At 45.6% G+C, this 27,769-nt stretch overlaps 1 protein-coding gene across 1 annotated transcript in view; it reads left to right on the forward strand.

The window, feature by feature from the left end:
- Positions 1–3,359: 3,359 nt before the first annotated feature.
- The window catches only part of PIK3R1 (phosphoinositide-3-kinase regulatory subunit 1), a 176,676-nt gene continuing 152,266 nt past the window's right edge, over positions 3,360–27,769 (forward strand). The window contains exon 1 of the mRNA XM_030193214.1: positions 3,360–3,864. Coding sequence (XP_030049074.1) covers positions 3,531–3,864 — 334 coding nt within the window. The 5' untranslated portion in view covers positions 3,360–3,530. The remainder of the gene's footprint in view (positions 3,865–27,769) is intronic.

Here is a 27,769-nt window from a genome sequence, read left to right on the forward strand (position 1 = left end):
GGCTTGTTTCTCTGAGAGAGCTTCCAAAAACATGCACTTCACATAATAGTTTGCATTGTCCCATTCAGCCATATTTTCAGCTGTTCTGTTTTGGTCTAAACATATATTTAATTTCTTTGCTTGAAGGAGACATATGAATCTTAGTTCCCACTGCTGATAATTAAATTCAGTTAATTTAGGCACCTTGAGAGAGTAGAACAATGGTGAATTTCCTCCCTCAGCCATTTTCTTAGCCTTCTGTTTGGTGTGTGGGGGGAGAGAGAGACAGACTGAATCTTTCTTTTAAAACTTAAGAGAAAATATTTCTCTTCTTCCTTTTTCAATTCCTGGCCCTGGGCCCATAACCCTTTTGTTGGATTATTTGTAGTAAATAATTAGCAGATTTTAGTACACACAGCTTCAGCTTTAGAAATGTTAATTTCTTTTCTTCATCTCTCTCTCATTCACCCCAGAATAATTCACTGCTGAGTCACTTTAAAGTTGAAGTAACAAAACATCTGTTTACTCACAGTTTGTAGTTAGATTATATTCAGACAGGCTTATATATACATAATACTATACATTTGGATTATCAGCTCTTTCCATGTGCTTAGATGGTAATGGATGCTCACACCACCATAGATCCTCAGGTTAGGAGAGATCATGAGCTCCATGTGCTGTGTCTAACCCCCACAGGAAGTTGCATGGGTGTGACCTCTCTAAGTAATTCACATCAGAGGTCACAGAGTAATCACAGAGAAAAACATTTCTGACAGGCAATGCATGTAAAATACAATACATTCCAACAAGAACAGATCCAGACGGTTTAACGACCACGCTATTCAGCAGACAATGCACAACCGGGTTCTGTGGGCTGTTTTCCATCCGCGATGGCAGCCAATGGGAATTGAATGCAAATGAGCTGATCAATATTCAAATGTGCATTCCGAGGGATGCACAGCCGTTTTCTGAGTGTTGCACAGAAGCTGCCCCTTTTACAGGGAAATTTTAACGGGAGTTTAGCTGTCAGTAGTGGTTGGTCTCGCCTTTATGATGGACTGTATAGTATCTCCAAGTGGGACATCATTAAAGAAAGGAGAACAGTCTAGCTGACGTGCCCTGAGCTCTGTTACTGCGGATCTTGTGCAAAAGCACCTTTCTGTAAGAGGCGCTAGTCTGCTTCCCAGGACACACCTTACAGCTTAAATATCGTTTCCCTTGAAGTGCACACTTCTTTGTCAGCCATCACTTACCAGAGGGTTTTCTTGTGCCAAAGCATATGTCTTTATTTTAAAAAGGTGTAGCGTCCAATTCCTGATCAAAAATATTTGCATGCGATTTTTTTTTAATTGCTCGCTATTACCGGTGGAAATAGCGGTCGATGTTTTACGAGGACTTTTGTACATCTCCTTCTCAGTGGGATTTTCAGTGTGAGAGCCAATCCCCACTCCCGCACTGACAGGAAGGGGGGGCCATTTTCGCAATGAAGGGAAGATTAATGTGGCGGCATACTACTACTACAAGATTTCTATAGCGCTACCAGTCGTACGCAGCGCTTCACAGTTGAACATGAAGAAAAGACAATCCCTGCTCAAAAGAGCTTACTACTACTACTACTACTTAACATTTCTAGAGCGCTACTAGGGTTATGCAGCGCTGTACAATTTAACAAAGAGAGACAGTCCCTGCTCAAAGAGCTTACAATCTAATAGACAAGTGAACGGTCGGTCCGATAGGTCGCTTTTTTCTGACAGCGCGCACCTTTTAAGATGGTTTTGGATTGCACATCGCTTGACTTGTTTGTTCTTTGCCACTTTTTTCTGCTGCTGGTTTTCATTGTTTACTGCATCAAGGTGCCAAGCTCGTATTAGAAGCTGTGCGTTCACAACTTTAATGAGCATTAGCCCCACAGTGCTTTGTGTAAATTCAAAACTAGGGATGACCACAATGTCTCTCTCCTGGAACTGGGTAATGTGGCCGATGCATGAATTCCCGTTTGCTGTCACGGAATCCATGTTCTATGGAGCAGAAAGAGGAATCAAAACATTCAACAGTTGAGTACGCATTATTATTATTATTAGCATTTGTATAGCGCTACCAGACGCACATAGCGTTGAACACCTGATACAAAGAGACAGTCCCTGTTCAAAAGAGCTTACAATCTAAATAATACAGACAGACGGTTACGGGTGAGGGAAGTAATGGGTGAGAAAGGAGGAAGGGACAAGGGGAGGGCGATTGTGGCTAGGAGCTAAAAGCAGCAGTGAAAAGGTGGGTTTTCAGCATAGATTTGAAAACAGGTAGAGATGGAGCTAGACGTATAGGTGCAAGAAGTCTATTCCAGGCATAAGGTGCCGTGAGAGAAAAGGAGCGAAGGCTGGAGTTAGCAGTGGAGGAGAAGGAGGACAAGAGAGACTTGTCCAGTGAGCGGAGTTCACAGGGAGGAATGTAGGGAGAGATGAGAGCGGAGAGGTAATGGGGGGCTGCAGAGTGGATGCATTTAAAGGTCAGTACGAGAAGTTTAAACTGAATGCGGAAGCGGACAGGGAGCCAGTGAAGTGACTTGAGGAGCGGGCTAGTGTGGGTATAACGATTCTGGTGGAAAACAAGTCGTGCCGCAGAATTTTGGACAGATTGGAGAGAAGAGAGATGGCTGAGCGGAAGACCGGTGAGAAGTAAATTGCAATAGTCCAAGCGAGAGGCGACAAGGGTGTGGATAAGGGTTCTGGCAGCGTATTCAGAAAGGAAGGGGAGAATTTTGCTAATATTGTAGATAAAGAAGCTACAGGTTTTGGCGATCTGTTGAATATGGGCAGAGGAGAGAGAGGAATCAAAGATGACTCCAAGAGGTTACCAGCCGAGGAGACAAGAGAGGATTTGAGAGCCATTAACAGAGATAGAGAAAGGGGGAAGAGGAGAGGTGGGTGAGTTTAGGGGGGAAATGATAAGTTCAGTTTTGGTCATGTTGAGCTTTAGATGGCGTTGAGACAGTTTAAACGTGCATATGTACAGAAAGGGGCGTTCTCTCTTCTTCACGAACACTTGCGGCTTGCGAGAATGAGGCACCGTAAGATTCTTGGCGGTCATATTTGATTTGGGCAAAGAAAGTAATGGTATGCAACAAGTGAAGACACATATTTGGCTTCTGTATTATGTATTTATGATATCTTGGCCGTTAAGATATAAAAAAGGAAATTTCAAACACAAAAAAGTGGATTTAGTATAACTGTTACCTTCAGTCACGCTACACACTAATGTTCTACCATCAAGCGATTGTATATACGCATGCGCACAGAGACCTTGGCCGTGGCTTTTTGCCTGCATCTGCGTCGTGCGGCTCGTGCGTTGTTAAACCAGAGGAGATTTGATGGTTAAACTATAGAGTTGGGCGGGCGCTCTACTGGAGACGGAGCTGTCAGGGTTTGTGCGAGTCTGTGCCTGCAATGTGAGGCGCGCCTGAGTCGGCCAGCGCTGTCAGCCCCCCCTGTATGCAAAACAGCCCCCCGGCTCTTGCGTCCTTCTAACTTCCACCCGCCTGCTCCAGCACCACCATGAGCACGGAAGGCTACCAGTACCGAGCCCTGTACGACTACAAGAAGGAGCGCGAGGAGGACATCGACCTTCGCGCTGGCGACGTCTTGACGGTGAACAAGGGCACGCTGCTGGCGCTGGGCTTCGGCGACGGCGAGGAAGCCAAGCCTGAGGAGATCGGTTGGCTGAGTGGCTGCAACGAAAACACGGGCGAGCGGGGCGACTTTCCGGGCACCTACGTGGAGTATATCGGCAGGAAGCGGATTCACCCCCCGACGCCCAAGCCTCGGCCCGTCCGGCCCCTGCCCGTGGCTCCGGGCTCCTCCAGAACCGAAGCGGACGGAGAGCAGCCCGGTAAGTTTAGCTGCGGCGGCGGCTCTCACGCCAGCGCCGGTTTGCTTTGCACGCTCTGGTCTTCCTGGTGGTGTGCTGTCCGCCTAGGTTTTCCTTAATTTTGCAGTTCCCCCCCCCACCCTGTATAGCTATTTTCTGTTTGTTCCCTGTTGTGACGTTTAAAGCCCCGGTGAGGGACCGTTTTAAAGAGGGAGAGGTAGCAGCAGCAGCTTGGCAGAACTGATTGACGAACCCGTTATAGAAACCTACTTCAGAACGGGGAGACGTAGCCTTAAAGTTTCTCGCAGTACCGATCTGCGTGAGATGCAGTGGTATTTAATATTCATAATGAATAAACCTAACTTAATAAAGCCGAATTGCTTAGCTGTTCCCAGGAGTAACTTATTTGCTTTACCCACAAAAAGTCATGCAGAGCTGCTCTGCATCAGATGCACGGTCTTTAAAGCTAGGCGAGAGCTCTGTGCGTGCGGGACCAGAGGGAGCTAACCTTCCCTCGGGACGGGAGCCCTCATCTCAGCACCTCGATCCTTTGGATGGTGCAAAGGGTCCTCTTCCACCGGTGTCTGGTATTGTGCGAGTTTCTAGACGCCGGCAATTTGACGAATGTGGTTGCTGTGTTAAAAAAAAAAAAAAAAATCCCCGTGGGGCAAAGCGTTAAAGCGTCTGTTTTTTTCTGTCTTAAGGCCTGTATGGTCCGATAGACTTTCAGCTTGGACTTGGCCAAATACAAGCATTTTCCAAATAAGCAAAATACCCTTTGGCCGGGAGTGAGGGGGGGAGGGGGGGAGATTAAACTTGTTTCAGCCTTCATCTCCTTATCCAAGGGTTCTGCAGTGAAGGCACAGATGCATTCCAGGCTGTGGCAGTCTGGCGCCCTTATATTTTAGTTTTTCTGTTGTCTCTCATGTTTATAAAGATATTTCCGTGTGAAGAGGGAATGCTTAAGTGTTCACTAAAGTGAGTGATAAAAATGGCGACGGAAGTTAGATTTGACATAAGTGCCACCTACTGGCCTGAGACTACAGAGTAAGACTCGCACAAGAAAAGTTAATAGATGTTTTAAGTAGAACTCGCATTCCTTTAGGTTTTGAATATATCAAAGTGGCTTAAGGTTGTTGAATCTTTAACACCTGATAATGACATTACCCCCTCATCTTTTTTTTTTTTTTTTGTCCTGGTATATCATAGCAAATTTCATTTGGGTATCTATTTCATAGGCCATTTCAAATAGTCTATAGTAAGTCATATTATAATTCATCCCTGTCAGATTTAATTGTTTTTAAGCCTCACTTAATTCTGCTGTGTCTACTTAGAATAGGAGTTTAGGAGTAGCTTAATGGTAAGTGCAGTGGTTTGAGAGTCTGGCCTAATGGTTAGTTCAGTTCCCACTGCTTGTGACTCTGAGCAAGTCACTAAATCCTCAGCTGCCTCAGATACAAAGTACATGTATATAATATGTAAGGCAGTATGTCAAATACCATTCTGTTGAGTAATGAAGTTGCACACTGCATATAATGGATTCTGGGTGGAATATCCACTTCACCAACCCAACCAGTTATGAAAGTCCACCTCTACAGTTACCCGCCTAATCACTTCCTCTTTTTTCCCTTACTTAATCTCTGCACACTACTAACTGTATCAGATATTCCGGACTGACAATGTCATAACAAAACTATGTAAGCCACATTGAGCCTGCAAATAGGTGGGATAATGTGGGATACAAATGCAATAAATAATAATAAGAAGAAAGATGACCATTTGTGTCCTTGGGGTATAGAATTTGTTGACCTTTCTTGCAACTAAAAATGGGGAAATCTTTAGGTGGAAGGAGAAGGAACTTGATAGGATAAAGGGCCTGATTCATTAAGCTTTTTTCCATAAACAGAAAGCGAGGAAACACTTGGTATACCAAGAGGCTGGCGTTACATTACTGCTTGCAGACTAGTAGTAGTAGTGGCTTTGATATGGTGGATTAGCTTTTAGTTTTCTTTGTCTTTAGATTGCTGAACCTATAGATATTTAAAAAAGTCTTAAGACTAACACTTGAAAACAATATGCTGAGCCACCGGTACCTGTATTCAGAAATATGTTCTTGCTTTATGAACCAAAGTCTGTTTTTTCACTGTTAACATGCAGTTTATTAATGTAAACATACATTTATACTTGCAAGTTAATGGCAGCTTGAAAATTCTGTCATACGTTAACTGTCATACGTTAATGTATGTACCTATTTTTGCAGGTTTGCTGAGATTAGTTATCGGTGTCATGCACATGTTTGCAAGAATCTTTGATATGCGTCTTAAAAATACTTTGACTTGTGAGAGATTCATTATTGTCATGTACAGAACCAATCCATTAGGAGCCATTATGCCAGAACTGAAATAGCTGGCAACTTGCACTTATTTGAAGCAAAATTATCTCTGATACATCATGGCTCCTGTACTGAATGAAGGTGGGCTTGAAAGGCTTTTAACAAAACATTGTATTATGGAATATGACCACTAGAAGTTAATATGTACGATAATTTATTGAATATTTATTGGATATCGCTTTTTAATGTGGATTTGCTATAAGGAGGACTGTCTTAGGAAGAGTAAACCCACCAGACAGACAGAGCTGTCCTGAAATAAGAGAAGAAACATCTCAAGCACTGTCTAGCTTTTAGGAGGACTTTGGGCACAGCTGTTAACACATGTTGTTTTCCAGTTGAAAACTTTTTTGAATTTCATGGTATCCTTTTGTTTTGCATAACTTCCTTTTTTAAAAGAAAAGACAAATTGGGAACCCATGATGTAGATAGAGAGGGTAACTTTCTCATTTATTTACTTTTGAACTGAAAAAGGGCTTATGCTAGTAGTTTAACTTCTCACCAAAGGGAGAGTGACCACCTGACCTTACCATGCCTTGCAGCATTATGGGGGTGGTTCTGCTTTATGGAATCCTTTTGGGGAAAAATCACCTTTATAATGCTACTAGTGGAACCAAGCCCGTTTCGCCAACAATGAAACGGGCCCTAGGAAGGCTGTCATGCAAGTGGTTTTTTCTCTCTCCCCCTGCCCTCCCCTCCATGTCCAGCGATTCTTCCCTCCCTTCCCATCCCATGCCCTCCATGTCCATTGATTCTCCTCAGCTCTGCCTTCCCTCCATGTCCAGCGATTTGTACCTGAATGTTCTCTGACTGACTGGCTTCCGTTCCGTTCGTAACATCCTGACGTCAGCTCGCCTCCAGCATTCCCTTCCCTTCCCTCTCATTGTTCTGCCCTCCTCTGACATCATTACGTCGTTACACGAGGGCGGGACAGTGAGAGGAAAGGGAATGCTGGAGGCTTGCTGACGTCAGGAGATGTTACGAAGCCAGCCAGCCAGAGAACGTTGGAGGTACTAATTATTATATAGGATGAGTCTGACTGATCCATGCTTTTTTCCTTTTCATCAGTTTTATAAATCAGTTTTGGGCACTTTGATAGAAAGCCAAAAACAAAAACTACAATGTTTATAATGAGAGGCTCAAAACTAAATAAAAGTAAACAAACTAAAGGTTGGCGAGAGGATGAAAAACTACTTTGAGGACTCAAAAGTGGAATATTTTTTTGAAAAATATAAATCTAAAAACAAATTTAAACTGATGGCAGTTAACAGTGATGAAGAATTATATTGACTTTGGAAGAAGCAAAAGATGGTGGTGGGCATTCTAGAGGAATGTAACCTAGGTAGGGGATGGTTGAATAAAGCATGCAGCCAAAACCTTCCAATGCAGTTGATGCAAATTCAGTTTATGATTTTGCAAGCAGAAAAGTTGCAAGGAAGAGAGAACAGCAGTGGTCTGGGGCAGACCCCTGTTACAGTGGGTAGAGATACTGCTGTATCTTTTTCCAGACACCAGATTAGATGGGAAATTGGTTGCAGGTGGTAGAAGATGCTGGAAAGGGAGAGGGAAGCAAGAAGAGTGCTGCTGGAGGGGAATAGGCCAAGGGAGGAAGGGGAACAGCAAAAGAAGAAGAAAACTAAAAATACAATGATGTAAACAAAAATTCAGAATTAAATTGTATATTTCCTTGGTGCCTGAGCATTTTTGTTGGGGCTCCAAGTATTAAAGAAAAATATTTTGGCCCTTGTCTGATTGACAGATATGTGAAAGTCATATGTCATGTACAGTGACCCACCACCAATGACACTGAAGTGCTGTGAGTGCTGTCAATCTAGAAATGATTTCTTCTCTGATATGTGAGCTGGGTGCATTCCCACTCTATCTGTGCTCTTTACACTGAAGGGGTCAAAAGGACAGATGTCATATTTTGGAGGGAGGGGTAGTTCCTTGGTTTCTAATGCTGGCAACTCACACTAGTACAGTTAAACATTCAGTTGGTATTTGGAATTCTTGAGGACTGCAAACTGGAAAGAAATTGTTCTAACACTATTTTATGATGGCCATAGTTGTAATTTTGTGAACAAATAGGTAAATACTCTACAGAGCAAATTTCATATATAGGTAATAGGAATGGCAGAAGTGAGCTACAGGCAGGAACAGTAGGTGTTTTTTTTCATATAACCTAGGGGATTTACAGTATAGGGTCCTGGTTCATGAAGACCCTTTCCCATGGAATTGGGGGAGGGGAGCCTTAATACAGTCGGCTCAAAAATTTAGGTCCCAGTAGCTGAGATTACTCGTCCCATCCCTCCAGCATTATCTAGCATTGTCTTCAGTGAATGTTTTGAGGGAGAGGGAGGCATGAATCTTCTCGCAGATCATTTTAGAAACTGGCTTACTAAAGCTCTTTTTCTATGCATGTCTGTGGGCAAAGAAACTTTAGTACATCAGTCCTTTAAGGTGCCTCTCTAAAATTACTGGCAGCTTCCTTCCCAAACATGTCTGCTGAGTGACAGCAGTCCCTTGATAGGAGAGTCGCTTACTAGTCTTGATCCAGTGTGTCCCTTGCTCACATCCCTCCTCCCCCCTCCCCATCCCAGCTTTTGTCCAGAGTCTCTCTCTCTCTCACACACACAGTACTCACTCCCAGGCAACTATTGTGTTTGGGAGTCTGTCACCTGTGCAAATTGTAGGCAAGAACATTATTTTGAGGCCAGGTCTCCCAGGTCTGCACCACACTTCAGCTGAATGTAAGCTTGAGCTGCAGGGTGCAGGCAGGAGTTCTGGATGTTTTGTCGGACTTTCAAACTGTGAGACCAGTGTAGACCTGAGAGATGCTTTTTGTGAGACTGCTCTGCAAAATAAAAAGAATAATGGGGGGGGGGGGGGGGCATGAAATCCAGGGTATAATTTGTAGGGGTTATGGTGACCTGACACCTGGGGTTATTCAAGCCCTGCCTTAGTGAGAGACCCTAAGTTTGTAGCTGAGGCCAAAAGCCACAAAAAGCATCATCAAGTTTTGAATTCGGCCTGCTGTTCTGTCTGCTAATCTACTCATTATTGATAATTTGTAACTTTTCTTAAAAACTGCTGCACCGATTCATATATTTTTTTTTTTTAGGTTCTATGAATATAACTACAGTGATAGCTGCTACTTTAAGTTTCTGGAAGTGTTTGCAAGTTTGTACAAGTTTGGTGTTCTGTAGACAAAACCACAAATGGTGTTGATTATCTCCATATCAGCTTTAACTCTGGGCAGCATGCCAGAGAACCTCTTCCCAGGATGAAGATACATATTTCTGTCCAGTGCTTGCACACACACACTGAATGTATTGCCTTGTCTATAGTCCAAATGGCTTTGTGTCCCCCAGTGGGGTTGGATGGCAGGATGTTAACCTGTTTCTGACCACCACCATTCTGGAAGGTCTCATTTTTAATCGGATATCACTAAGAGACTGATCTCAGCTCATGGCTCATATTTTAAGATTGTTCTTGGTTGAAAAGCATTCCAGCTGTATTTCCCTGAGGGTGCTAGTCTGGGAAACTGGATTGAAGTTTTGTTTGTTTTTTTTCAAGGTGGTGAAGTTTTGCTTGAAGACAGCTTTTATTCTGGTGCTTATTTTTCTGGTCTGTAACTTACAAGCATTTGGCCAGTTTTGCTTTTCCTTATAGTTTTTAACATTTAAATTGGAAGTTTTGAAAAGAGATACACTTACTCCAGGTAGATCAGTGTGGTTATTGGTATAGGCTTGGTTATTATATAATGACCATGTCTGAGCTTGATAGACTGCTTTCAAGGCTACATATGCATAATCTGTATTTATTTATTTATTAGGATTTATTTACTGCCTTTTTGAAGGAATTTACTCAAGGCGGTGTACAATAAGAATAAATCAAACATAAGCAGTAGACAATTACAGCAGTGAAAATAGTCAATAACAATACATATTATAGGATAGTATACGACTTAAAATATCAACACAATATGTAATAGAAGATTTTAATTGACATTGCAGGGTATAAGCAAAGATGGAACATATAGATAGGTAAGAGGAGTTAGAAATTAAGGTGACTGATTTAAAGGAAATTGCGCATGAGGTCAAAGAGATGGTTAACTATTATCTCAGCTTGGGTAGGAATGGATAAATGTGTCCTGCTTCAGGATGCATCCTGTGTCACTCCTTGTGTGTGTGAATGAGACTGAGACCAGTGTTGCCAGGTGGAAAATTTTTTTCCCACCCAATCCAGCATAAAAACCGCCCAAAACCCGCCCAAACTCAAACCCCGCCCCTGACACCCCCACCCCGCATCATCAACCCCGCCTCCCACGTCACCGGCCCCGCCTCCCATGTCATCGGCCCCGCCTCCCACGTCATCGGCCCCGCCCAAAACGTCACTAACCCCGCCCAAAACGTCACTAACCCCGCCCCCCGCGGCCGAAAAAGCAGCCCAAAAAACCGCCCTGAAGCCCAAAAAGCAGCCCAAAAAACCGCAACCCGCCGCGGGCAAAAATTTCCCGCGGCGGGTTGCGGAAAACCGCCCAATTGGGCGGGAAAACCGCCCATCTGGCAACCCTGACTGAGACTAACAGTTGCCAAATGGAAGAACCTGGAGAAGTCAAACTGTTCATGTGATATTTTAGGCTTTCATTGGTGGCAAATGTTTTAGTGCACAACTTTTGGGAGGAGAGCATTTCTTTAAAAAACAAAACAAAAAAACAACCCTTTCACTTTACACATTTTTATCTCCAGACCACTGGAGATCAGTGATCACTTGGGCACTTAATGGCTTTGGAAGGTGTTCATGCCTGTCACCTCAGCTTTACATTGTGTACCTTGTAGGTCATCTTGCACTGACAGAATGCCAGTGTGGGAGGAAAAAGTTAGTGCCACAGTAGAAATAAATTGTAAATGTGTGCCAAAATGTGTTCTATGCATTCTCCCCACATGCCCCCTTTTTTTTTTTTTAGATTTATTCCAGGACACTGTATTTAACAGGCTGCATCTTAGATTTGGATTTAAAGTTTAATTACTTGCTATCTCTTCTTGATACCTACTCAGGGTTAACCGACCTGCTTAAGTGCTCCTAAACTGGCAGCCACCATTGCCTCCAGGCAGTTATCTCTCCCTGAATGTTGTTCCTTACTACTTTCTAAGAACACTTACTCTGAAACCTAGAGCTGTCATGCAAACCAAATAGAAAAAAATGACTTGGGATCACTGACCAGTTAATCAGCTTTTCAATTTATTAAATATATCTCTTAACAAGTAGTTAGAAACGGTAAACCTCAAAAGTGAGGTCTAATTCTGCAAACAGACAATCCTGCTAAACGAATCCTTTATATTATCTAGATAATTTTCACTGCACATAAATGTCCAGGCATGTGCAGATAGGTTGGGACTTTCCAGACTTGTCCTGGGGACCCCACAGCCACATGGGGTTTCATGATAATAAAGATTGAAAATGCATGCGATTAATCTGCATTTAATAAAAGATCTTGTTCATGCACATTCATAGCAGGACAGCAACAGTGAAATATGCATGAGAAGTTGACTGGCTGGAGCATCCTCAGGATAGGTTAGGAAAGCCCTAGGATAAGCTAGGATATGCAGAGCTGGGATCTAGAGAGAGCAGGAGTCTTCAACCCAGTCCTTGAAACACACATTAGTCAAGTTTTCAGGATACCCATAATGAATGTGCATGAAAGATTTGCATAGAATGGAGGTGATACTTTCATGCTTATTCATTGTGGGTATCCTGAAAACCTGACAAGCTAGGTGTGTGGTCAGGACTGGGTTGAGAACCCGTGAGAGGGCTTCGTTTTCACACAGACCTGCTTCTGTTGTGCTTCTAGTCCAATATTGGAAGGTTCTAGCAAACTGGTGGCTAGTTCTGCTTGTGCTGTCACTGAAAGATTTTCTGACCAGTGCCACTGTACAGTGTTACGGCTCCTGGAAGATACTGGAAAACATCATCGATGTCTGATTTTAGTGTTGCAAAGGGTTAGAACAGCACCTGTAGGCTAGCTTAAGGGGAAGTAGTTGGGGTGCTCCCATTCTCATCATGAGGTCTTATATGGGGGAAGGGGGAGGTTTGGGGGCAAAACAAGTAATCTTGGTGCACATAACTCCCATTTCACTGTTCTCACTTGTTCCACTTCTTGTTCTTAGAATATATTGTATCCGAGGAGATAAGAGTGTAGTGGTTGTGTGGGAGAAGTAGGTTTTGAGCCCTGGCTGCTACTCTGCCTTTTGCTCTCTTTTCTCTATTGGATCAGGACAACTGCTTTCTTCTGCTGTCTACCATTCATGCATGAGACTTTCTCTTGCACTTTCTATCTCATTGTTCTATTTTGCACCCACTGCTCTCAGAACAAATTAATTCTGCCTGAGCCTCTTTGTTGGCCCAGAATTAATTTTGAGCTGTGACAAAAAGCAAGGCGTGTCAAATATTTATATTCTCTTTGAGAAATGTGTCTTCTAATGTTTTGATGTGGCATCTGGGCAGGTTGGTTGATAACTAGTTTGCAGCTAAAGGAGGAAGTTGGCCAAGCTGGTGGTTAGTAACTGGAGAAAACAATGTTTCACCAGATCAATGTGAAAACAATGTTTTTATTGAACTAGCTTGCATAGTAACATAGTAAATGATGGCAGAAATAGACTAAGGTTACCCATCCAGTCACCTAGTAAAGTGATTTAAGGTTGTAACTGCCATGTCATACAGATTAGCCCCCATACCTTCTCTGAAGTTTAGAAGTGATTTAATTATTTCTTTGAGTGAAAGTGCTGTGTGCTTGGTTTCCATCATCTTGCCATTTAGAGCAGTACTCAACAGATCCTGGGCACCATTACCATGGCACCTAAATATTGAACCCTGGTGCACATGGCTGCCAGAGACTTGAAGATTATATGTACCTTGCATCTGCCATGGCTGTTGGCAGCTTTAAGCAGCATAGTACAGAATTGTCCGGGGTAAGCCATGCAAGACTTGAGATGGTGAAACCTGAACCAGAATTTCTGCACCATGCAAGTAGAATTCCTGAAGGATGCAAGGTACATGTAACATTATTTTCTTCTGCAGCTGCTGCCTGAGTGAGTGCCTGGGAGGTGGGTGGGTGTAGTTTGTGTGTGGAGTGACAGAGGGGTGCCTGAGAGATGGGAAGGGTTGGAGTGTGACTGATTGTTATGGGTTGGAACTGTTGTGGGGGCATATGAAAAGACAGATTGAGTGAGGGGAAAACAAGAGGAAACGACTAGGTGAGGGCAGGATGCATGTTGCTGACACCGTGGTGGTGGGGGTTTGAGAGTGTCCTTTGGCTTGATTCATTAAGCTTCTGAAAACAGGATGTGGAAAATGGTTTTAGTAACTCGGGCCCTAAAGGAGCTGTGATAGAACTTTGGGGACAGGGGAAAAGCAAGAGGAAGGATGAGGTATTGTGTGAGGTGAGCTGTTCAGGCCTGAATTCTTACGTTGGCTTCTAAATTCAACAATTTGTCAAGGCTTGATTTTAGGGATCCATTTCGTTTTGAATCCCAACACATTTTCCATCTCTTCCATTGGGTGGACATTCAAGACACTCGCCACCCTTTCTGTTATGAAGTTGCAAGGAGTTAAATACAAAAAATCATGTCCTCTGGTTTGATAACTTCTCCTTCTTTGGAAAACATATGTTCATGAATACCTTTTAAGTATATTAAGCATGTATCATATCTTCTGTTTTTCTCCTCTCCCTTAATATTAAACATATTTAAATTCTCAATTCTTCTGGCTCTTTCCTGTGTACCACTTCTAGCTCTTTCCTGTGTACCACTTCTAGCCTTTAAGAGCATTCTCTCTGTCTCTCTGTCTCTCTGTCTCTCTCTCTCTCTCTCTCTCTCTCTCTCTCTCTCTCCAGCCTGACATCCATCTGACTTTGGCCTTTTCCTTGTCAAATTGTTGTTCAATCTTGCAGTCGATGTAAAAGCAATTTTTTAAAAAGGGTTCCAAGGTTGATCTGAAAAACTGCAGACCAGTGAGCCTTATGTCAATTTTTTCTCTCTCTCACTATCTTGTAAAGAACAAAGTTCTGAACATGTAAATAGTCATGGTTTACCAGAACAAGCTATCATTGATTTTGCCAAGAGAAGTTTTACCTCGTGTGTGCGACTTTTTTTTTTTTTTTTTTGGGAAGGCGTGGATAAGTGAGATGCTTGATACCTTCCTTTTCAGAAAGTCTTTGATAGTCCCGCTCTAGATACTACAAGGGGAAACTTAAAACATTGTGGGATAGGAGGCATTGCTGTCTTGTGGATAGGGAATTGGTTAAGGTGGAAAGCAGAGCAGGACTAAATGATGAATTTTCTCAATAGAGAAGGTGAATAGTGGTGTGCCCTGGGGTTCTGTGCTGGGACCCTTGTTTTTTAACACGTTTTATAAATGATCTTCAAATGGGAACAAAGTGTGGGTAATCAAATTTGCAGATGACGCACAATTATTCAAGATTGTGAAATCTCAAGCAGCTGTGAGAAAATAGCAGGCGGACCTTGCAAGTCTGGGCATCCAAATGGCAGATGAAATTTAATGTGGATAATTGAAAAGTGATGCACATAGGGAAGAATAACCCGACTATTCAAATATCACTTTACATTGCAGGGTAGCAGGCTAGTTCTGTCAACACAATGCACAGTAAAACATAATAGCAAGTGAGAAAGTGGATGTGGAACATATAATATGATAAACAGAAGTATAGATAGATAAGGGTGACTAATGAGGAAAAATTGCACATAAAAGCAATTGCAGTCATAAAAGCAGTTTATAACTGATCTCAGCTAGTGTATGTGTGATAAGCGAGTCCTTCTTTCTGTAGGACGTGCAGCCATTGTTAGTCTATGTATGTGTTTGACTAGTTAACTGCCTCTTCTATTAAATACAGGAGAAAAGCATGTATGAAGTTGAGAGAGTCCAGTGTAAGGTGAATCCTTTGTTTGGTGTGACAGTGGACAAAAAAGCTAACAAAGTTAGGAATTTTGAAAGCAATAGAGAATAAAACCGAGAATGTCCTTGTCTCTGTATTACTCCATAGTGCGACTGCACCTGAGTACTGTGTGCAATTCTAGTCAATACATCTCAAACAAAAAAAAATTCCTTAGCTCTTTAGCAGAAGAATCCATAAACTGGTGGATTGTGTCCATTTACCAGCAGGTGGAGATTGAGAGGCTGGCAGTCTGATATTCTCTATCACTCTGTATATCTCTGTCTGCAGCAGATTGTGGACGGCTTCTCACCAGCTCCTGGATTCCCAGTGTTTTGGGAGCTCCTGGGCTAGTCCCTAGCCAGTGGAGCCAGGGGGCGTTTGACCAAGCAGAGCCGCCTTTGGGGGCAAACTTGGTATTCTGGGTCCCTTCCTTACCCTAGGTTTCCCTTCCTCCCAGTTTCTCTATCCTGGTTTGCTTCTCTGAGCTGTAGCCTTCCTCCTCCCCCCCCCCCCCCCCCCACCAAAAAAAGAAAGTCTTTACAGTCGGGTAACCAGTGGGGGGACCCTGCGTCTGGCAAAAGGGTTCTTCCTCTTGAGCCTGGTGAGCCTGTTGGGTGGTGGGCTCCATCCTTGGGGGGGGGGGGGGGGGGGGAGAGACATCTGCTAGCAGAGACCTGCACTGGCCCTTGCAATTGTAGTAAGTGACTTCTTTAATTTTTCATTTGTCTGGGAGGTGTTCGCGGTGTAGAACATGGTAGCGGAGACAGTAAAGTGATGCTCACGCTGCAGTAAGAGGCGGTTGTCAGCGAGAATCTGTGTGGCAGGATGCTCGGAGGATCTGGTGGGGAAGTTGTTTTCTCCCCCGACTTGTCTGTTTCTGATCAAAGACGCCAGGTACATGCACCATCGTGCCTTCTCCCACCAAAGCGGTTCCAGCCAGACAGCAGTCAGCGGACTTGGAGCCCTCATGTTCAGGAATTTTTTTTTCTGGATGTTGTCGCTGGTGATGCGATTGCAGGGGTTCCCCTGGTACAAAATAAGTACCTGAATATATGTAAACTGCTTTGAATGTAATTGCAAAAACCTCAGAAAGGCGGTATATCAAGTCCCATTTCCCTTTCTATGTGGACAGCGCTGAGTGTTCAGGTTCTAGGGTCTCTGGATAATTTTTATCTCCTGAATTTGTGCTGCATTTGCACTAAGCCTGCTTATTGAAGAAGTCCTTGCCTCTGTCTCAGCCAGTTTTGGTGGTTATAGCCCCTGGGGTCCCTCTAGGGACTTGGGGTAGCTCTCGCATTTCTCCTCTGGGAATCTGGCGCAGATGTGGAGGCAGATGGCCTCCATGTCTGAGGGAACACAGTTCCGTTCCTGACTGATTTGCTGCAGTTACTGTAGGTTTATAAGGAAGGCTTCCAGAGTGTTTTGCTCTTGGTTCTGTTTTGATGAGACATGAACTGACTGGTATCATTGTCTTCAGTACAGTATTCTCCATATCTGCCTGCTGGTAGCGAGTCCAGGAACTGGTGGGTTATGTCCATCTGCTGCAACTAAAGGAAAGATGTCAGGTAAGGCATAATTTTGCCATATAAAGCAGAATTAGAAAAGGTACAGAGAAAGGTGACTCATGATAAAGGAGATGAAGGCACCTATGAGGCTGAAGGGATTAGGGTTCTTCAGTTTGGAGCAGATTTGACACCTCTTCAAGAGGCATTAGTTGCTCTCTTTCAGTGGTAGGATGACCATAAACTGGTTCTGAATCCTTTGAAATCAATTGCATGTTGGGCAACTGGTTCTCTAACTCCCCCTGCTATTCTGTTATGATTATGTGGTATATTGGTTGTGCCAGTTTCTTCTTTCTGCTATCTTGGGGTGATCATTGATTCAAAACTTTCCTTTGATAAACACATTTCTCTTGTAGTAAAAAAAAAAAAAAAAAAAAAAAAATTTAGTTAAGCAAGATTAAATCGTTCGATTTAGATGTTACTTGGATTTTGCTTCTATTCACACTCTTGTATGTGTTTGTCCTTTCCCAAATTGACTATTGTAACACCGTTTACTCTGGGCTTCCAAAATTTCAGTTAAGACATTTACAGACTCTTCAAAATACGGCTGCTAAAATTCTTCTACACGTTTTGATTCGGTCACCCTTCTTCTCTCGAAATTACATTGGTTACCAGTGCTCTTTTGTATCCATTTTAAAGTTCAGTTGTTGACTCAAAGTTCTTCATGCTGGAGAGCCATCTTATTTGTCCATTGTTGTTATTCCATATACCCCTTCTTGCTATGTTTGTTGTCTAGACTAATCGTCTTAGTCTGCCTTCACCTAGGTTTGCCTACCTGGAATCAACTAGGTCAACTGCCTTTTTCTTTCTATCTCCTAAACTTTGGAACGATGCCCCCCCCCCCCCCCCCCCCCGATATTCAAACTGAACAGTCTTTATCCAATCTTAAAATCAAATTAAAAACTTCATTTCTGGTGTTTGGGTCATAGTACTGTAGAGGGTTCCTATGGCAGGTTTAGAGAATTTGGGCATTGATTGCTGGGGCCTATTTATTTTGTATTTAGTTAAATATTATGTGATTTCTTCTTTAGTTTGAGTGTAACTCTTCTTTCCTATCAATTAAAGGTGTTCCTTTGCTTATTTTTATTTTATTGTATTTTATTTGCTTATTATACTTTTGTAAACTGCTTTGATCTTGGCTGAAGTAATAGTGGTATATCAAGCTTTAATAAACACTTGTTTACAGTTGGAGATTCATCTGTCAAATATCGGCATATCCTGTATGCAGAAATGGTTAGATCAGAAGTGCTGAAGGGGCTATCTTCGGACAAATAACATAAATCGCCAGGAAGGAAGCAATACTATACCACTGATAATAAATAGAAAAAATTCATGTCAGTTTTCAATTGGATCACTAGGGGGTCAATGATCAGAAGCAAACATGGGCGCTAGAGGCTATTGACACCATACCAGCGCCCGTGTTTGCTTCCACCCCATAATCTGAGCTCACCATCGTGTGAAACATGCTAAACGGGGCATTAACTATTCCTTCCCAGTGCTCAGCGGGCATAGTGCCAAACATTGGCGCTGCTTCTGCGGCAAACCCTACGCCAGCTCTGAGCTGGTGGTTGGATTTGCAGAAAATGGGGAGCCATGTCTAGCATGCATTCGCATGCTTACAGGCTTACACCCCCTTGCCCCCCACACGCAAGGGGCTGGAGATCTGGTGGACCTTCAGCCCCCCCTAAACCCCCCAGACATGTTTTTCCTTATCCCCATTTTGGCACAAGGGACTGGAGGTCTGGTGGACCTCTAGCCCCCCCCCCCATCCCCCTTACCCCAAAAAAATGGTCCCTGGTGGCCCAGTGGGCAGCCCTACTCCTGTGCCCTGGTGGTCTAGTGCCCCACAACCCCCCCTATACCTTTCAAAGAGAGTAGCACTTCCTCCTCCTAGGGCACCACCTTCAAAATGTTGGCACCCTGCCTGGTGTATCCTGGGATGCACTGGGCGGGGCTTCAATAACAAAAAGGAAAAGCTCCCTTATATGGTATTAAAGCCCCACCCAGTGCATCCTAGGATGCACTGGGCAGGGAGCAGCCATTTTAAAGGTGGTGCCCTAGGAGGAGGAAGTGCTACTTTCTCCTTTCAAAAGGTTTGGGGGGGGGGGGGTGGGGGCTAATGGTTGGGTTGCCCATTGGGCCACCAGGGACAGTGGTTTTTTTTTTTTTTTTTTTTGGGGGGGGGGGGTTGGGGGTTGTTTTTTGTGTTGGGGGGGTTAGGTGTGCTAGAGATCCACTGGACCTACAGTCCCCTTGTTTGGGGGAGGGAGAAGGCCACTGGGCCACCAGGGAAACTTGTCTTGGGGGAGGGGGTGGAGGTCAGCCCCTTGTGTGGGGGGGGAGGAGGAGGAGGGGAGACCACCTGTTTGACAGGTCCGTGTTTTTTTTTTTTTTTTTTTTGACAGCCCAGACATGTCAAACAACATCTGCTGGAGGATTATGCCTTTGGGATTGTGGAAGAGTAGCCTAGTGGTTTGTGCAGCGGACTTTGATCCTGGGGAACTGAGTTCGATTCAACTACAGCTCCTTGTGACTCTGGACAAGTCAGTTAACTCTCTGTTGCCCCAGTTACAAATAGGTACTTACATATACTATATGTAAACCACTGTGAATGTAGTTGCAAAAACCACAGAAAGGCAGTATATCAAGTCCTAGTCCCTTTCCCCTTCCCCCCTACAACAGAGTGGAAACTCTTGAAGGAGTAGGCAGAGTAATTTAAAATAAATTGAGGAATGGTCAAAATCATGGCAGTTAAGATGACTCATGCATTAGGCTACATAAATCTAAGGGATCATGATCCAGTTAGGGGTGAGGTACTGAGACTTCCCAAACATTTTTTTTCTGGTACCAGTTGTCATTTTTAGTAGCTGCTGGGGCATAAATGTTCTTACTGTTTTTGCTTTAAGTTTAAATTTAACTTGACTGCCTTTTAGTACCATCCTTCAAAATGGTTTATAATATGTATTCCATTTGTTTTACAAATTAATGATGGTCTCACAAGTTTATCAGAATGTGAAATTATTATGTGAACTATTGGCTACTCATCCAATCTTTTGTCTATTTTTCCTTCTTAAGTTTGTTTCAAATTTTTTTTTTTTTTGCTTTCTTGTTTTGTCATTTTGGGAGTTCATGTTAACAAGCTTAGAACAGCTGAAATGTATTTTTAATTGCTTTGCTATTCCTGTAGTTTCTCATCAATGTTGGGATAGTGGGAGCATTGATATGTTAGACCAAGTCTGCTGCAGCAAATGCGCTTCCTTTGTTTGGGTCCTGCCAGAGCAGAATCTCTTCCCTAGTCCTGCTGCTGCAACCCTCTTCCAGCCCAGGCATTTTGGGTAAGAGTTGAAGCCAGGCACCAGTTTTAAGCGAAGTTTTCCATTGCTAGAATTGGGCAGATCTGGTGGGCTTTATTATACTTACCCTCTTCATGTTTTTGCTTTGTATTTGCAACCGCACTTCGAAAATTGTGTTCAATTCTGGTCACCGTACCTCAAAAAAGATATAGTGGAGTTAGAAAAGATACAGAGAAGGGCAATGAAAATGATAAAGGGGGTGCGATGATTTCCCTATGAGGAAAGGCTACAGCAGTTAGGGCTGTTCAGCTTGGAGAAAAGATGGCTGAAGGGAGATGCGATAGAGGTCTATAAAATAATGAGTGGATTGGAATGGGTAGATGTGAATCGCTTGTTTACTCTTTCCAAAAATACTAGGACTAGGGGGCATGCAATGAAGCTACAAAGTAGTATATTTAAAACGAATCGGAGAAAATATTTCTTCACTCAACATGCAAATAGGTGGGAAAATGTGGGATGCAAATGCAATAATTAAGCTGTAGAATTCATTGCCAGAGAATGTAGTTAAAAGCATTTAGCAGAGTTTAAAAAAGGTTTGGATGACTTCGTAAAGGAAAAGTCCATAAACCATTAATTTAATTTTATTTATAACATTTATACCCCACATTTTCCCGCTCAATGTGGCTAACATCAGTCCGTAAGGCATTTGCCAATCCGGTAAATAAACAAAGTATGGTAAGGTGAATAGGTAGGATAGTAATTACAAGGGGGAAGGGATTTAATAGAGTCTATAAGGTGCATAAAGTAATTGTAATCCAGGAGTTATGGATTTGGGACGGAACCATTAGGATAAGCCTTTCTAAATATGTTGGTCTTAAAGAGATTTTCTGAAGTTCTGGTGGTCATAAATAATTTTCACAGATTTAGGCAATGCATTCCATAGTTGAGTGCTAATGAAGGAAAAGGTGGAGGCGTAGGTGGATTTGTATTTGAGACCAATACAGGTGGGATGGTGGAGGTTTAAATATGAACAGGATGATTTGCTAGAATTCCTTGATGGCAAATTGATAAGGGTATCCATGTAACCTGGTGCTTCACCGTAAAGAATTTTATGAACCAGTGTACAAAGTTTAAAATTAATTTGTTCCTTTACTGGGGCTGGTGGTTGGGAGGCGGGGATAGTGCGGGGCAGACTTATACGGTCTGTGCCCTGAAGAGCACAGGTACAAATCAAAGTAGGGTATACACAAAAAGCAGCAAATATGAGTTATCTTGTTGGGCAGACTGGATGGACCATGCAGGTCTTTTTCTGCCGTCATCTACTATGTTACTGGAAGCCAGTGTAGTTTCTCATGAAGGGGTTTAGAGCTGTCGAATTTTGATTTTCCATAGATTAATCTGGCAGCTGTCTTCTGGGCGGTTTGGAGTTTCTTCAGAAGTTGTTCTCTGCATCCTGTGTATATTCCATTGCAGTAATCAAGGTGGCTTAGTACCAGTGATTGAACTAGGTTACGAAATATTTCTCTGGGGAAATAAGGTTTTATCCGCTTTAGTTTCCATAGAGAGAAGAATATTTTCTTGGTGGGGTGGAGTGAGTTTGGTTCACGAGTGATAAGTTACGATCAACAATTACCCCAAGTATTTTTAGGTTCTCAGAGATTAAGGTTGGGGGTTTGAACTTATTATGGGAAGAAGAAAGGATGAGGCAATGAGTTTTCTCAGTGGTAAGTTTTAATTTAAATGAGTTTGCCCAAGTGACCATTGTTTTTAATCCAAGATTAATTACATCGGTGATTTCAGATAAATCTCTTCTGAAACGAATGTAGATTGTGATGTTGTCCGCATAGATGAATGGGTGCATGGAACTCGGGGTGGGGGGGGGGATGAGAGAGGGGGGAGGGGGACATGGAACTCGACCGGGAGGAAAGGGGAGGGCCGGGAAATGAACGTGGGGAAAATGAGGGCGGGACCAGAGGCACAGCTGAAACAAAAGCGAAGGCAGTCTGAAGCGCCATGCCTGCTCGACTTCACTGTTGCTGGCGGACCACGAGGTAAAAAGTTTTAGAGAACACCCGGCAGGCACAGTTGAAACAGAAGCGAAGGCAGTTTGAAGCGCTGTGCCATTCCTGCTCCACTTCACTGTTGCCGGCGGACCAGGAGGTAAAAAGTTTTAAAGAACAGCTTCGACTTAGCACTTACGAAGGGGAAAGGCTGCCACACACGTCCTGTTTGCACTCGGAGGCCACAGAGAGGGAGGGAGGCACGGGGCGGTGGAACTTTGAGGAGAGGGGGGCGTGGAACTCGGATGGCAGTTGGAGGGAGGGAGGTAGGGGGGCATGGAACTCGGGGCGGTGGAACTCGCAGGAGAGGGGGGCTGTGGAACTCGGATGGGAGTGGAAGGAGGGAGGGAGGTAGGGGGTCATGGAACTTGGGGGCTGGTGCTGGCTTCCCTCCCCTCTCACTTCCCATTGGTCCGCCCTGTGATGTTATCCCCAGAGCGGACCAATGGGAACTGTGTTACGAACCCAGGCATCCAGACGGAGGTGCAAATTATTATATAGGATATGTACTTTGCAGTGCCATTGGAGGTGACAGCATAAAGATGTACTGTATTCTACAGAAATATGAAAATGTGTGCCATTTTGCTGTTTCACTGTTGCTTTTCCTTCTCTTGTGTAGTAGGTTCTTCTACAGTCTGAGCACCTTCATACATAAAAAGCATTAAGACATCCCTTTGACTAATGGCTTTTGCTGTGCTGTATAATTTGTTTTTGTCTCTAGGTATAAGCTTGAGAAATAACTTTTGGGTTTGCCTACGTTGCGTGTCAAATCTCTTCACTGCAATAGTTTGGCATTTAATTCCTGCACTTGTCTTGCTCTTTATAAAGTTAATGTATTAGTTACACACTGGCAAACATTAACTTAACTGCAACATGTTAACTGTAAATGCTAATTCCAGTTCTTATTTCTCCAGCCAGTAAACTGGTGTTAAAGTGGAATCTGACAAAAATAATGGTAGGACTATAGCACTATCATGCTAGAGCATCTAGAAAAATAATTTTACTAATGTAACTGTAAGGGTTATAGTAATCACTACCCACTAGTAATCTCAGGATATCCTTATGTTGGTGAGCTCTAGTATTGTAAAGAGAATTAGGGTTAATACAACAATCGTACAACTCCCATCAGTAGAATAGGATGTTTTAACATCATTATGGCTTCTTAATACTGGAAGACTACTGGGATGCCCTTTCAATTCAGCTTTTCTATGGGATTACGTTTTCCAGAGTTGAATTCTGTTCTCCGAGGACAAGCAGGCTGCTTGTTCTCACTGATGGGTTGACGTCCTCGGCAGCCCCCTCCATCGGAAAGTTTACTAGCAAAAGCCTTTGCTAGTCCTCGCGCGCCCATGCGCGGCCGTCTTCCCGCCCGAAACCGGCTCGAGCCGGCCAGTCTTCTTTCGTCCGCGCTCGGTACGGTCGTGTTACGCCGTTCGTGCCCCAGAGAGTCGACCTCGCGCGTCCTTTTCGACGTGTTTTCATCTCTTTTTTCTCAAAAAAAGTTCGGGAAGCGCTCCGGAAGTGTTCCGGAAGGCCCTTCGGGTTTTCTGCCCTTCCCGTATTTCTCAGTTTTTTTGCCCCGTAAGTTTTCTTTCGTTGTCGGGGTAGGCCTCTTTTGGCCTCGGTAGAGATTTTTCTCCCTCTAAATTTTGGTGCTTCAATTTTCGCCATTTCGGCTTTTGATTTCGCCGGCGTGATTTTTCCGCCCATGACATCGAAGCCTTCCAGCGGCTTCAAGAAGTGCACCCAGTGCGCCCGGGTAATCTCGCTCACTGATAGGCACTCTGCGTGTCTTCAGTGTCTAGGGTCCCAGCACCGCCCTCAGAACTGTAGTCTGTGTTCCCTGTTACAAAGGCGGACTCAGGTAGCGAGATTAGCCCAGTGGAACGTTTTGTTCTCGGGCTCTTCGTCGGCATCGGCACCGGAGGCATCGAGTGCATCGACGTCGTCAGCGTCCGGACCATCTTCCTTGGCTGCCGCTCCATCGACTGCATCGAGGCATCGGGCCTCTGCATCGGCGCCGAGGCATCGGGCGACTGTATCGACGTCGGTGGTACCGAGACTTCGTCTGCTGATGTCGTCGGACGGAGGTGCATCGTCAGGAGTGCAGGTGAGGGCTGTCCATTCCCCTGCTGGTGGCGGTGAGCCTTCGGGTGGGTCTCCTCCTACCCTGAGGGCTCCTGCGGTACAGCCCCCCCGGGATCGACCTTCTTCGGTCTCGGCCCCGAGGAAGCAACGGATGGATTCTACGTCCTCCTCGTCGGTGCCGGGGAGCTCCGGTGACATGCTTCGGAAGAAGTCGAAGAAGCATCGACACCGGTCGCCTCCCCATGTTGGCACCGAGAGCTCTGGGTCGCCGAGGGATTCGGCACCCAGCAGGCATCGGCACCGAGAGGACCGCTCACCCTCTGTTCAGGAGGTGTCGATGCGCTCCGCTCTGGACAGCCCGGAACAGCCTCCTCGCCCGGAACAGGTTCTGACGTCGACGCCTGCATCGACCTCTCAGCCTTTCTCTGCAGCCGCTCTAAACGAGAGCCTCCGGGCCGTTCTCCCAGAGATTCTGGGAGAGCTGTTGCGCCCTACCCCTCCGGTACCGGCGGTGCCTGCGCCACCGGTACCGTCGAGCGTGGCGCCGGCTGGCCCATCGCCCAGGTTGAGGTCCCCGACGTCGGTACCGCGTGCGGTGCCGACCGCGGCCACCTCCCAGGAAGGCTCCCCGACTACGTCGGCGGAGGGAGCTTCGCCGATGCGGGCGAGGGAGTCTACCTCTCGACGCCCCCACCGTGGACGGGGTTCCACCGAGTCGAGCAGGGCGAGGTTGCAGACACAGGTTCGTGAACTTGTGTCTGACACCGAGGGTGAGGCCTCGTGGGAAGAGGAAGAAGACCCCAGATATTTCTCTGACGAGGAGTCTGAGGGTCTTCCTTCCGATCCCACTCCCTCTCCTGAAAGACAGCTTTCCCCTCCTGGGAGTCTGTCTTTTGCTTCCTTTGTCCGGGAGATGTCTACGGCCATCCCCTTCCCGGTGGTTGTGGAGGACGAGCCCAGGGCTGAAATGTTTGAGCTCCTGGACTATCCTTCTCCATCTAAGGAAGCGTCCACTGTTCCCTTGCACCATGTCCTGAAAAAGACATTGCTTGCGAACTGGACCAAGCCACTAAGTAATCCCCACATTCCCAAGAAGATTGAGTCCCAGTACCGGATCCATGGGGACCCAGAGCTGATGCGCACTCAGTTGCCTCATGACTCTGGAGTTGTGGATTTGGCCCTAAAGAAGGCTAAGAGTTCTAGGGAGCATGCTTCGGCGCCCCCGGGCAAAGACCCTAGAACCTTAGACTCCTTTGGGAGGAAGGCCTACCATTCTTCTATGCTCGTGGCCAAGATCCAGTCTTACCAGCTCTACACGAGCATACACATGCGGAACAATGTGTGGCAGTTGGCGGGCTTGGTTGATGCTCTTCCCCCTGAGCAAGCCAAGCCTTTTCAGGAGGTGGTCAGGCAGCTGAAGGCGTGCAGAAAATTCCTGGCCAGAGGAGTTTATGACACTTTTGATGTTGCGTCCAGGGCCGCTGCTCAAGGTGTGGTGATGCGCAGGCTCTCATGGCTGCGTGCCGCCGACCTGGAGAATAGACTCCAGCAGCGGATTGCGGACTCGCCTTGCCGTGCGGACAACATTTTTGGAGAAAAGGTCGAGCAGGTGGTAGAGTCTCTCCACCAGCGGGACACCGCATTCGACAAGTTCTCCCGCCGGCAGCCTTCAGCCTCTACCTCTACAGGTAGAAGATTTTTCGGGGGAAGGAAGACTGGTCCCTATGCTTCTGGTAAGCGTAGGTACAATCCTCCTTCCCGACAGCCTGCGGCCCAGGCTAAGCCCCAGTGCGCTCGCTCTCGTCAGCAGCGTGCGCCTCAGCAAGGCCCCGCGGCTCCCCAGCAAAAGCAAGGGACGAGCTTTTGACTGGCTCCAGCAGAGCATAGCCGACATACAAGTGTCAGTGCCGGGCGACCTACCAGTCGGAGGGAGGTTGAAAGCTTTTCACCAAAGGTGGCCTCTCATAACCTCCGATCAGTGGGTTCTGCAAATAGTCCGGCAGGGATACACCCTCAATTTGACCTCAAAACCTCCAAATTGTCCACCGGGGGCTCAGTCTTACAGCTTCCAGCACAGGCAGGTACTTGCAGAGGAACTCTCCGCCCTTCTCAGCGCCAATGCGGTCGAGCCCGTGCCATCCGGGCAAGAAGGGCTGGGATTCTATTCCAGGTACTTCCTTGTGGAAAAGAAAACAGGGGGGATGCGTCCCATCCTAGACCTAAGGGCCCTGAACAAATATCTCGTAAAAGAAAAGTTCAGGATGCTTTCCCTGGGCACCCTTCTCCCCATGATTCAGCAAAACGATTGGCTATGCTCTCTGGACTTGAAGGATGCCTATACACACATCCCGATACTGCCAGCTCACAGACAGTATCTGCGATTTCAGTTGGGCACACGCCACTTCCAGTACTGTGTGCTACCCTTTGGGCTCGCCTCTGCGCCCAGGGTGTTCACAAAGTGCCTAGCTGTGGTAGCAGCGGCACTTCGCAGGCTGGGGGTGCACGTGTTCCCATATCTCGACGATTGGCTGGTGAAGAACACATCCGAGACAGGAGCCCTGCAGTCCATGCAGATGACTATTCGCCTACTGGAGCTACTGGGGTTTGTGATAAATTACCCAAAGTCCCATCTTCTCCCAGTGCAGAGACTCGAATTCATAGGAGCCCTGCTGGATTCTCGGACGGCCCGCGCCTATCTCCCAGAGGCGAGAGCCAACAACTTGTTGTCCCTCGTCTCGCGGGTGCGGGCGTCCCAGCAGATCACAGCTCGGCAGATGTTGAGATTGTTGGGCCACATGGCCTCCACAGTTCATGTGACTCCCATGGCCCGCCTTCGCATGAGATCTGCTCAATGGACCCTAGCTTCCCAGTGGTATCAGGCCGCTGGGGGTCTAGAGGACGTGATCCACCTGTCCACGAGTTTTCTCGAATCCCTGTATTGGTGGACGATTTGGCCCAATTTGACTCTGGGACGTTCCTTCCAAATTCCTCAGCCACAAAAGTGCTGACCACGGATGCGTCCCTCCTGGGATGGGGAGCTCATGTCGATGGGCTTCACACCCAAGGAAGCTGGTCCCTCCAGGAACGCGATCTACAGATCAATCTTCTGGAGTTGCGAGCGATCTGGAACGCTCTGAAGGCTTTCAGAGATCGGCTGTCCCACCAAATTATCCAAATTCAGACAGACAACCAGGTTGCCATGTATTATGTCAACAAGCAGGGGGGCACCGGATCTCGCCCCCTGTGTCAGGAAGCCGTCAGCATGTGGCTCTGGGCTCGCCGTCAAGGCATGGTGCTCCAAGCCACATATCTGGCAGGCGTAAACAACAGTCTGGCCGACAGGTTGAGCAGGATTATGCAACCTCACGAGTGGTCGCTCAACTCCCGAGTGGTGCGCCAGATCTTCCAAGCGTGGGGCACCCCCTTGGTGGATCTCTTCGCATCTCGAGCCAACCACAAAGTCCCTCAGTTCTGTTCCAGGCTTCAGGCCCACGGCAGACTGGCATCGGATGCCTTCCTCCTGGATTGGGGGGAGGGCCTGCTGTATGCTTATCCTCCCATTCCTCTGGTGGGAAAGACTT

The sequence above is a fragment of the Microcaecilia unicolor genome, chromosome 2, assembly GCF_901765095.1.
Source record: "Microcaecilia unicolor chromosome 2, aMicUni1.1, whole genome shotgun sequence".
NCBI classification, from domain to species: Eukaryota; Metazoa; Chordata; class Amphibia; order Gymnophiona; family Siphonopidae; genus Microcaecilia; species Microcaecilia unicolor.